The 11,321-nt window shown below is 49.0% G+C and overlaps 1 protein-coding gene across 1 annotated transcript; it reads right to left on the reverse strand.

Moving 5' to 3' along the window:
• LOC308669801 (carboxypeptidase A1-like) lies at window positions 1-11,321 on the reverse strand (the record flags this gene model as incomplete). The annotated part of the gene is made up of 11 exons (XM_081330678.1): window positions 1-188; window positions 1,351-1,435; window positions 1,993-2,192; window positions 3,941-4,031; window positions 4,139-4,249; window positions 5,174-5,275; window positions 6,542-6,643; window positions 6,780-6,881; window positions 8,169-8,303; window positions 9,604-9,762; window positions 11,184-11,321. The coding sequence occupies 11 exons, from the start codon at window positions 11,319-11,321 to the stop codon at window positions 1-3; spliced, it is 1,413 nt and encodes a 470-aa protein (XP_081186804.1).

The raw sequence follows: 11,321 nt of genomic DNA on the forward strand, positions 1-11,321 counted from the left end.
TTAGTAAGGGTGGTCCCGCGTGTGCTCCATGATGACCATCAGGGCGAGCCAGGTCTCCTCTGCCGTGGGAATGATCTGATTAGCCGGGAGCAGGAACCCGTGTCTGCCCTTGTCTCTCAGCTCAAAGGTGTAGGAATACTTGATGCCTTGGTCGTAGGTCCAGTCCACGGTGCCTCCGCTTGCTTGGTCTACAGGCAGGAAAGGCGGGGGGTGGGGTGCAAAAGAAGAAGAGCTGGTGAAAACCGTCTGCGCTGTCGTCTACCCTGAGACAAGACGGGCAGAGCGAAAGCACCCGTAGCCCCTCCTCCCTTCGAGCGCTGAGGATGTTTATTTTATTTATTTATTTAATTTAAATTTTGATACCGCCCTTCTCCCGAAGGACTCAGGGCGGTGTACAGGGCAATACAATAAAATACAATATATAAAAATTAAAAAATATTAAATACAATAGCCCAGTTTAATAAATTACAAAACGTTAAAATACCCCTAAACCCATCAGACCAGGCCGGCTTGTTCAAATAAATATGTTACCTAGCCGGGTCATGAAACGTCCGCAAGAAAGCAATCGAGCTCAGAGAGAGCGATGGACTCCGTGGTCGTCCTCTCTGCAACCCCCTCTCCCTTCTAATACTGATGATGTTCCCTAGTTAGGTAGGGAAACGTTTGCAACCAAACTCAGCACCAAGGAGCTCACAGTGGTCCTTCCTTCCTTCCTTCCTTCCTTCCTTCCTTCCTTCCTTCCTTCCTTCCTTCCTTCCTTCCTTCCTTTCCTTTCCTTTCCTTCCTTCCTTCCTTCCTTCCTTCCTTCCTTCCTTCCTTCCTTCCTTCCTTTCCTTTCCTTCCTTCCTTCCTTCCTTCCTTCCTTCCTTCCTTCCTTCCTTCCTTCCTTCCTTCCTTCCTTCCTTCCTTTCCTCCTCCTCCTCCTCCTCTCCACAAACCCACTCCCTTGTAGCTGTGCTGACTCAGGAATTCTGGGAGTTGTAGTCCATGAGTCATAAAAGAGCCGAGGTTGCCTACCCCTGGATTAGACCCTGCTGGGAACTCTTTCCTCATCAAACAGAATTAAGAGAGCCGAAAGGGACCTTGGGGGTCCAACCAGGAGACCCTATCCCATTTCTGACAGGTGAGTCAGCTGACAAGTCTTTGAATTTTGAGCCCGTGACCACAGGGGAGCTGGAACGGTCCTTAAGTGTGGCCGACGTTCCTAAGCCTCCCTTTCCCCCCCCCCCCCCGGTGCCGCTGGAACTCCGGACGGTCCCTAAACGAATGCTCCTAATCCTGGGAACTCCCTGCCACCCAGTCCCCTCCCGGAGGGCCAGCGGCCTCTGCCTTCCCCTTCGCGTGACTTACAGATGGTGGTGATGATGCTGCCGTATCTGTACTTGGTCCCGTGGACAGACTCCAGCGCGGCCACGGCCTTCTTAGCCAGAGCATCCTGGCGAAGGGACGCCGGGGGGTGGAGGGGAGGGGGAGGAGAAGACCAGGAGAAGTTTAGAAGGTTTGGGCTTTAGTTAGGGGCGAGCAGAAGAAGTCTTGGGGAGCATAAATCCTTAGAGCAGGGCTTTTCAACCTTTTCACCCATTCTACCACTTTTAGGAGATGGCGACATCCGAGTACCACCAGTCGCCTAGCGAGGGGTCAAAAACTTGATGACCAAAAAAAAAAAGAAAAAAGTGATGAAGTGCAGGTAGTCCTTGACTTACAACAGTTGGCTTAGTGACTGTTTGAAGTTACAATGGCACTGAAAAAAGTGCCCCCCGAGCCACAGCCGAGCAAGATGCCTGCCTGCCCGCCCAGCGGCGCTCTTTCTCCTGTCCGAGGTTGTCATTGTTGTGAGCATTTCGGTTGAGGATTGGCAGTGGTGGTGGGGTGGGGTTGGTTTTTATCCCCCCCCCCCGTCTGCTGGGTGGTTGCAGCAGGTTTTGGTCACTTCACATGACCCTGGGACACTGTGACCATCATAAATATGAATCGGTTGTTAAGGCGACTTACCAGCTCCAGGTGGTCTGCAGCTTTCTCCTTGGTGTAGCCGTAAGGATAGAGGAGAAGCTGGGAGTAACTGTGGATGGAGATGAAAGCCTTGATGTTGCCGTGTTGCCGTACAAAATCCACAATGGCTTTCACCTCCGGTTCGGACTCGGCGTAAGGTCCACGGTAGGTTTCCGAGCACGGGTTCCCACTGGCGCCAGCTCCTGCAAGAGACCAACCGGAGATCTCGATTTACGGCCGCAGTTGAGCCCGGGATTTCTGTTATTGTGCGAGACGGTTGTTAAGTGTAAAAATTTGCTCCATTTTATGACCTGTCTTGCCACAGATGTTAAGCGAAGCCCTGCAGTTGTTAAGTTAGTAACACCGTGGTTAAACGAATCGGGCTTCCCCCGTGGACTTTGCTTCCTAGAAGGTCGCAAAAGGGGATCACGTGACCCCGGGACGCTGCTGAATGAAAAACAGCCATAAGTCCCTTTTTTCATTGCGGTAATAAATTTGAACAGTCACTAAATGAATGGTTGTAAGTCAAGGACTCCATGTACCATGTCTGGAGACTTGAAGGTGGGACAGATAGTCCTCGACCTACTGTATGACTGTAACCTCCCCAGAAATTTCCATGATGGTTGTAAATCGACACACCCATGTGCCCAATCCGATTTTGGAACATTTTTGTAGTCCTCATTAAACGAACTTCATGGTCGTAAAGCAAGTCTGGTCTTTCCCTTAGGTCAGGGGTAGGCAACCTTGGCTCTTTTATGACTTGTGGACTTCAACTCCCAGAATTCCTGAGTCAGCATGGCTCAGCATGGAAACCTCTCCCTTTCCCCTCAGCATGGCTGGCTCAGGAATTCTGGGAGTTGAAGTCCACGAATCATAAAAGAGCCAAGGTTGCCTAGCCCTGCCATAGGTGTTTTTTTTAACCAGGAACTAGCCAACAACTCATTCTCACTCATCTTCTTTGAACCTGTTTTAATTTCTCTGAATTTTGCGTCACATTTTGATCCCAGATACGGACGTGGGATTCATGGGGCACTTCGACAAAGCATAAGCTGCATCAACAGAGGGATAGGATCGAGATCACGTGAAGTATTAATACCGCTTTACAAGGCTTTGGTAAGGCCACACTTGGAATACGGCATCCAGTTTTGGTCGCCACGATGTAAAAAAGATGTTGAGACTCTGGAAAGAGCGCAGAGAAGAGCAACAAAGATGATCAGGGGACCGGAGGCTAAAACATACAAGGAACGGTGGCTGAAATTGGGTCTGTCCAGTTTAATGAAGAGAAGGACCAGGGGGGACATGATAGCAGTCTTCCAATCTCTCAGGGGCTGCCCCAAAGAAGAGGCAGTCAAGCTATTCTCCAAAGCCCCTGAAGACAGGACAAGAAGCAACGGATGGAAACCAATCAAGGAGAGAAGCAACCTAGAACTAAGGAGAAACTTCCTGACCATTAGAACAATTAACCAGTAGAACACCTTGCCACCAGAAGCGGTGAATGGTCCAACACGGGAGATTTTTAAGAGGAGACTGGACAGCCATTTTCTGAAATGGTACAGGGTTTCCTGCCTGAGCAGGGGGTTGGACTAGATGACCTCCAAGGTCCCTTCCAACTTTATTATTATTATTATTATTATTATTATTATTATTATTATTATTATTATTATTATTATTATTATTATTATTATTATTATTGAATGGACATTATTATTTCCCAGGATTTGGAACTCCTATTTTGCCTAATGCAGCTTAAAGATGTATTTGACTTTTTTTTGCGGCTATATCACACTGCTGGCTTACACAGGTAGTCCTCAATTTACAATGGTTCATTTAGTGACCATTCGAAGTTACAACGGCACTGAAGGAAATTACTGATGGCCGTTTTTCATGGCAGCGTTCCCTAGGGTCACACAACCAAAATTCGGATGCTTGGCGACTGACTCCTACGTCTTACCTCCGAAGCCTGCTGCCCAATTCCGGTTGGGGTCGACTCCGATGCAAGATGACCCGTCTCTCTTCGATCTGGTCTTGCGCCACATCCGGTTCTGCAAATCAGGAAGGCCCGTCAATGAATGTCAGACGGAGCCTGAAGCTAAAACGTCGCGCGGAGCATCTCACGTTTGCCGCCGACGTCCCCACCACGGAGAGTTACCTTGGTGTGCGTGAAGGAGTAACCGTCCGGATTGGTGACGATCTCCAAGAAGATATCGAACTGGTTCAGGATGGACGTGAGAGAAGGATCCTTCCCGTGATCTTCAAAGATCTAAAGAGGATCGAAATGGCTTCAGGTGCAACCACAGACGCGTGCCTTAATGGTGAAATTACGGCAGCGGCCCACAATCTTTGGGGCACCAGGGACTGGTTCTGTGGAAAGAGGTTTTTCCGTGGATCGGAGGGAACGTGGTTTTGCGTGTTGCCTGCATCCTGCGGATACGCTTTCGTTTGTTTGCGTGAACCGGTTCGTGGCATGCTGGTCCACAGACCCGGGATTGGGGACCCCTGATTTGTAGGATCGCTATTACAGGAAACCCTTCACAAGCCAGCTTGTTTTAGGAGCTGAAGTGGGGGGGAAAATCTAGAAAATATCAGATTGGCAATGTCTTTTTAATTTTTTTCTTTTAGGATTAAGTGGAGACAGGAGTGGAACAATCATGAAGTGGGGAGGCAGATATGCCAGGCATTCCCCCATTTTTCCTGGCTTTGGGGAAAATTACAGGAGTATCCCTAAGGGGAAAAAAATAAGATTTGTGTTGCTAAGCAAGACATTTATTGAATTTTGCTCCGTGTTACGACCATTCTCGCCATGGCTGTTAAATGAGTCACTGAAGTTGTTAAACTAGTAACACGGCTGTTCAGTGCCTCTGGCTTCCCGTTTGACATTGCTAATCAGAAAGCCGCCAGAGGTGATCACATGATCACATGACACTCATGAATACGAGTCGGTTGCCAAGGGTCTGAATTTTGATTCCAGGACTGGAGTGGTCGTAAGTGTGAAAAATGGTCATAAATCAGGTTTTTTTTCAGTGCCGTTGCAACTTTGAGTGGTCACTAAATGAGCCGTTATATGTCGAGGACTACCTGCAGTCCAATTGGAGCCATCTTCAAGCTGCCAAGCTTGAGAAACCCTGATCGAACCAAGATATGGTGGTTTAGCTTCCTCCGTTTACCGAATGTTTGCAGCTGTTACCTTGTTTGCAAACCAAACTCCGCTGGCTTGAGTGACCCACTCGCGGGAATGGATGCCGGTGTCAATCCAGATTGCTGGCCGGTTGGTTCCCCCGGTGCTAAACTGCGCAAAGCAAAGAAGAGAGGCCTTCAATCCAAGCAACCATCTTGGCTTCCAAATTCCTCAACATCTCTCCGGCTGGAGACCCACCAGATGTCCTGGGCAGTCACTCCCAGAATTCCCAGCTTCCGACCTTCTGCTTGGAATGCTGGGAACAGCAGCGCAATCCGGATTGGGAAGGTCTAATCCACAGTGAGGCACCCTTGGCTCTTTTATGACTCGTGGACTTCAACTCCCAGAATTCCTGAGCCAGCCATGCTGAGGGGAAAGGGAGTTTTCCAAGCTGAGCCATGCTGGCTCAGGAATTCTGGGAGTTGAAGTCCACGAGTCATGAGGGGGCATAGTACCCCCATGCTGGCTCAGGAATTCTGGGAGTTGAAGTCCACGAGTCATGAGGGGGCCATAGTTCCCTCATGCTGGCTCAGGAATTCTGGGAGTTGAAGTCCACGAGTCACGAGGGGGCCATAGTTCCCCCATGCTGGCTCAGGAATTCTGGGAGTTGAAGTCCACAAGTCATGAAGGGGCCATAGTTCCCTCATGCTGGCTCAGGAATTCTGGGAGTTGAAGTCCACCAGTCATAAAAGAGCCAATGTTGCCTACCCCTGGTCTAATCTGACAAATAGAATTTCACCAGGCTATAAAAAAAGTGAGCTAACATTAAAACAGTCTAATTAAAACAGTCACAAGTAAGACCCTCGCTGAGAGAATAAAGCACAGATAGCCCTCAACTTATGACTACAACGGGGAACAGAATTTCCATTGCAAAGCAATGTGGTTGTTAAGTCAGTTGCGCCCTATTTTATGACTTTCAAATCACTGCAGTTGTTAAGTAAATCATGTAAGCCCTTAAGCAGACTTTCTTGCAGACGTTTCGTGACCCAACTCAGGAATATCAACAGTGCTAGAGGGGAGTGGGTGTTGTGGAAAGGTAGAGGCTGTGGGGGTCTTTGGTGCTCTCTGAACTTGGCTGTTTTCTTGCAGACGTTTCATGACCCAACTAGGTAAGGTCATCAATGCTGGAAGGGGCGGGAAGGTGGGCCTTGCTCTCTGTTTGTATAGTTCACAGAGAATGTTCTGAAGTTGGATCATGAAACGTCTTCAAGAAAACCACCAAGTTCAGAGAGCAACAAGAACTCCACAGTTCAACCCTGAGCTACAAATGTTCTCTTGGGACTTAGTTCATCGTGTTGAAAAAGACACAGCCACTTTTTCCCCATCCAGAAGTCCGCCACCCTCCAAAATGAGTATCGAAAGGATCAAAAGACTTACCTTCAAGACATTGATTGGGCGTCCTTCCGTTGTCTGGCCAATCTCAATTTTGCTGACCAGGAGGGGTTTCGCACGCACCAAGAGGTCCATGAAGTTATAGATCTAGCAAGCAAAGAGAAGGTGCCAAAATGGTGTCTATACTTATGAGTTGTCTTCTGGAAGTCTTCTCCGCAACTGAATTCAACCATTTGGAATCGTAAAACGGGTGAAGACCTCAGCGTGCCTTAATTGTACTTACTGTATCCAAGTCGTGGTAAGCAGCAAAGTTAAAATTTGTGAGGGACAATTCTTGGAGTTGACGTTGGTGCATCATGTGACTCCTCTCCTCATCGATCAGTTCCTGAAGGGGACAACAAGGACAATCACAAAGGTCAGCTGAGAAGAAGGTTTATATTTCCTCTGCGTTTTCCACTCATATGTAATTTCAATCCATCCTTCTATGCTACTGTGCAGTCAAGGAGCTTTTATCAGATCCGTTCTCCTGTCGATCCAAATTCCATGCAGGAATTGAAGGAAAGTCAACCCCAAACCGTTGGTCATGTTGGCCAACTCATCTGATGGAAGAGTGGCCTAGAACAGGGGTAGGCAAACATAGCTCTTTTATGACTCGTGGACTTCAACTCCCAGAATTCCTGAGCCAGCCATGCTGAGGGGAAAGGGAGAGGTTTCCAAGCTGAGCCATGCTGACTGAGGAATTCTGGGAGTTGAAGTCCACAAGTCATAAAAGAGCCAAGGTTGTCTGCCCTAGGCCTAGGCCGCTTTATGACTCGTGGACTTCAACTCTCAGAATTCCTGAGCCAGTTTCCATGCTGAGCCATGCTGGCTCAGGAATTCTGGGAGTTGAAGTCCACAAGTCACAAGGGGACCATAGTTCCCCCATGCTGCCTCAGGAATTCTGGGAGTTGGTGTCCACAAGTCACAAGGGGACCATAGTTCCCCCATGCTGCCTCAGGAATTCTGGGAGTTGAAGTCCACCAGTCATGAAGGGGCCATAGTTCCCCCATGCTGGCTGAGGAATTCTGGGAGTTGAAGTCCACCAGTCATAAAAGAGCCAAGGTTGCCCACCCCTGGCCTAGAACTTTCAAACTACTGTTTCAATCCATAACATTGACTGAAAACATCTGACGAGCTAGGGAAGGACAACCTCTTATCCCAGGTTTCAACATTGAGGTAGGGTCAACTTCTACACTACAATTTTTTGTGACGAGCCTAAAAGGTGCAGAATGATGGAGTTGGAAGGGACCCTGGAGGTCTTCTAGTCCAACCCCCTGTTCAGGCAGGAGACCCTATACCATTGGAGAGAAACGGCTACCCAATCTCTTCTTGAAAGCCCCGAGGGGTGGAGTGTCCATAACTTCTCTTCCACTGATGGTTTTCACTGACAGGGAATTTCTCCTTAGTTCTAGGTTGGGTCTCTCCTTGATTATCTTCCATCACTAGTTCTTCTGTCTTCAGGTGCTTTGACCCCACCCCTCTTTTTTGTGGCAGCCCCTTTGAATTGCATTTCAATATGGTCTCCTCCATAGTTTGCTGGTTCTGATTTCAGATCTTTTGGGATCACAAGAGAGGTTCTTTCCGAGATCAATATGCCCACCTGCTTATCTTCTCACGTGGTCAGCGTACTTACCTGAACGTTGTTGATCATGATGGAGTAGGCGATGTCATTGGTCTCCAGGAAGACCTTGACCCCTTGAAGGCTGGGGAAGGGCACACGGACATCTATTGGGAGGTCAGGATGAGCCGGTGCTCGCCAGAAATCCAGCTGGGCATAGAAATCAGAAGAACGTAGAAGATTGTTGACATATACGAGCTTTGGAAACACAGCCTACATAACTGGAAAACATAGGAACGGCTCTGCTAGCAGCCGGTTAATCATAGATCATAGAGTTCTAGGGCTGGAAGGGACCTAGAAGGCCTTCTAGTACAGAGGTCCACAACCTGTGGGTCACGGCCCACTACCGGTCCACAGCCTATTCCCAACCAGGCCGTACGAGTGGCTGGCTGGTGTGCAGGTGAGTGTCACAGAGGCTCATGGCCCTATTCGCGTGAGCGTCACAGGCACTAGAGGCTTCATCCTCGTGGGCTTGGCTTGCGTGAGCATCGTTGGGGCTCTCCACTTCGCTTGTGTGAAGAACAGTTGCTCACACGCCTGTCCCTTCCCATAAAACCACCCCCTCTTTCCCCCCGCTCCAGGCTGCCAACCGGGAAAGGTTGGGGAACTCTTTAAGCCCAGCCCTACTCAAGGTAGAATACCACCTTGCACAAATGGTTGCCCAGTAGTCTATTTTTAAGAACCTCCAGTGATGGAGCACTTCGCCAATCGTTCTCACGCTCGGGAAATTCCTCTTTATTATTTCTAGGTTGGGTCGCTATTTGATGGTTTTTCTACCTGTGACTTCTCGAGGTCACCTGAGTGGGGCAAACAGATGTGGAGCCTTCTTGGAACTGCTGAAAGGACAGTGTTGTAGACTGGAGACAAATGAGGTCGTATCTCTGCCCCTCTGTTGAGGGAGGGCTGTTCAATCCTCACCATTTGCACCACTCAGGTGACCCTGAGGACACAGACAAACCTCCAAGTGGCCTCAACGACTCTCTTAAAAGAAGGCAAACGACCAGCGGTCTGCAAGGAGTATAAATCCTTCCGTTCCCCACCATCCAGTCAGAGCTGAAGAAGCTTCTGGGATGAGAAGCGAAACGTCTTCAGAGGAAAAACAAGGAAGTCCAGTTGCCTCTTGGAAAAGCACCTTTGGAAGAAGGATAAAAAGGAAAGAGGAAGAGGAAGAGGAAGATGGGAGGGAAAGAAGGAGAAGGAGAAGAAAGAAAGAAAGAAAGAAAGAAAGAAAGAAAGAAAGAAAGAAAGAAAGAAAGAAAGAAAGAAAGAAGAGAAAGGAAGGAAGGAAGGAAGAAAGAAAAGGAAGGAAGGAAGGAAGGAAGGAAGGAAGGAAGGAAGGAAGGAAGGAAGGAAGGAAGGAGGACAGGGAATCTCCATGGACGAATAACTTCATTATTCAGGCCAGGAGCCCGTAGTCCTGACCATACGCAAGGTTCTTGTTTAACAATACCTGAAGGTTCTCCAGAGCTTCCAGCTCCTTCAACTTCTCCACCTGGGCTTCATCAGCGGCCGTGATTCTCAGCACCTGATGGCTGCAGAGAGAGTGAGTGGGTTTGGGTGTTTTTACATTAGTTAGGAAAAGGTAACGTAGTCTTGGTGGAGCAGTGGGCTAATGCCTCCTTAAGTAACCCCAGCTGCCTGCAATTAGTGCAGGTTCGAGTCCCACCAGGCTCAAGGTTGACTCAGCCTTCCATCCTTCCGAGGTAGGTAAAATGAGGACCCAGATTGTTGGGGGCAATTAAGCTGACTTTGTAATAATGCCGCTTGGGGTGGGTGGCAAAAGCCCTAATAAGCAGGCATATACATAGAATGAAGGCTACTGCTAAGCTTGTAAGCCGCCCTGAGTCTTCGGAGAAGGGCGGGATATAAATGTGTTTGGGTGACATGTCCCCATATCAGCTTGTGTGTGTGTGTGTGTGTGTGTGTGTGAAAGAAATAGAAGCCCCCCCCAAAAAAAACAGAACTATCAGAAAAGGTAAAAGCAGATACAGATAGATGGAAAGAGCGGGTTGGGGGTGGTCCCTCTAATGGCTGGCTGGGCCCAAGAGCCAGGAACTGGGAGGGTAGTAAAGCAGCCAATGAGAAGCTAGGAATGCGTGGGGCACTCCCTGCCACATGCGCCCCGGAGCTATTTTTGCATTTCCCCTATTTTTCCCCGCCCAAGTAGAACAGAATCATAGAATCACAGAGTTGGAAGGGACCCTGGAGGTCTTCTAGTCCAACCCCCTGCTCAGGCAGGAAACTCCAGACCATAGCTCTGCAACCTTGACAACTTTTAAGCCCTAGTGGACTTCAGCTGAGTCTTCAAGTTGTCCAGGTCGCGGACCCCTGCCCCAGACCATTTCAGACCAATGGTTCTCCAGGTTGATATTGTAATGCTTGGTCTCTGACATTAGGTGCCGCTAGAGTGCTTTCTGCATGATATATTACCAGGGCTTTTCCAACTGTCTAAAGCAGAGTTTCTCAACCTCGGCAGCGTGGACTTCAACTCCCAGAATTCCCCAGACAGCACAGGGAGATTACATCCTCACAAACAGATAATGCAAAACAATTTAAAAAGTTTTTTAAAAAGATTAAAGGCGGTAGGCTGAAGACAGGAGCGCACCCCCCCCCAAGGATCTCTTCTTCAATCACAGCATTGTTAAAGCTTGGGGAAAATGTCCTTCCCAGCCCGATCAGACGGTTCCTTATTCCTTCTCCGGCCTTGGGGGGCTTTGGAGAATAAGTTGACACCCCCCCACACACCTCTTCTTTGGGGCAGCCCCTTAAATACTGGAAGACTGCTATCATGTCCCCCCTCATCCTTCTCTTCACTAAACTAGCCATGTTCCTGCAACCGTTCTTCGTATGTTTTAGCCTCCGGTCTCCTCATCATCTTGGTTGGGGTTCTGCTTAGAGGCTGGGAAGGGATGCCCCCCCCCCAAATTGTGAAATTGTCCAGCCACTGATGTAGCTAAGCAATCCAAAAATGGCACCTCTCGGTCACTGTGCCCTTTTCCTAACCCAACGCCCCGTCTCTACCTACCCAACAAAGGTGTCGGTGGCCAACGCCGCAGCCAGCCAAGTCGCCAGGACCACCAGGACCCTCATCGTCACCGAACGGGGCATCAAAATGGGAACCTCTTTTTCTTCCGTCGCCTTTTTATACGCCCTCCTGACGGGCAGCAT

Source organism: Vipera berus (assembly GCF_964194415.1).
Source record: "Vipera berus genome assembly, chromosome: 6".
Lineage (NCBI taxonomy): Eukaryota > Metazoa > Chordata > Lepidosauria > Squamata > Viperidae > Vipera > Vipera berus.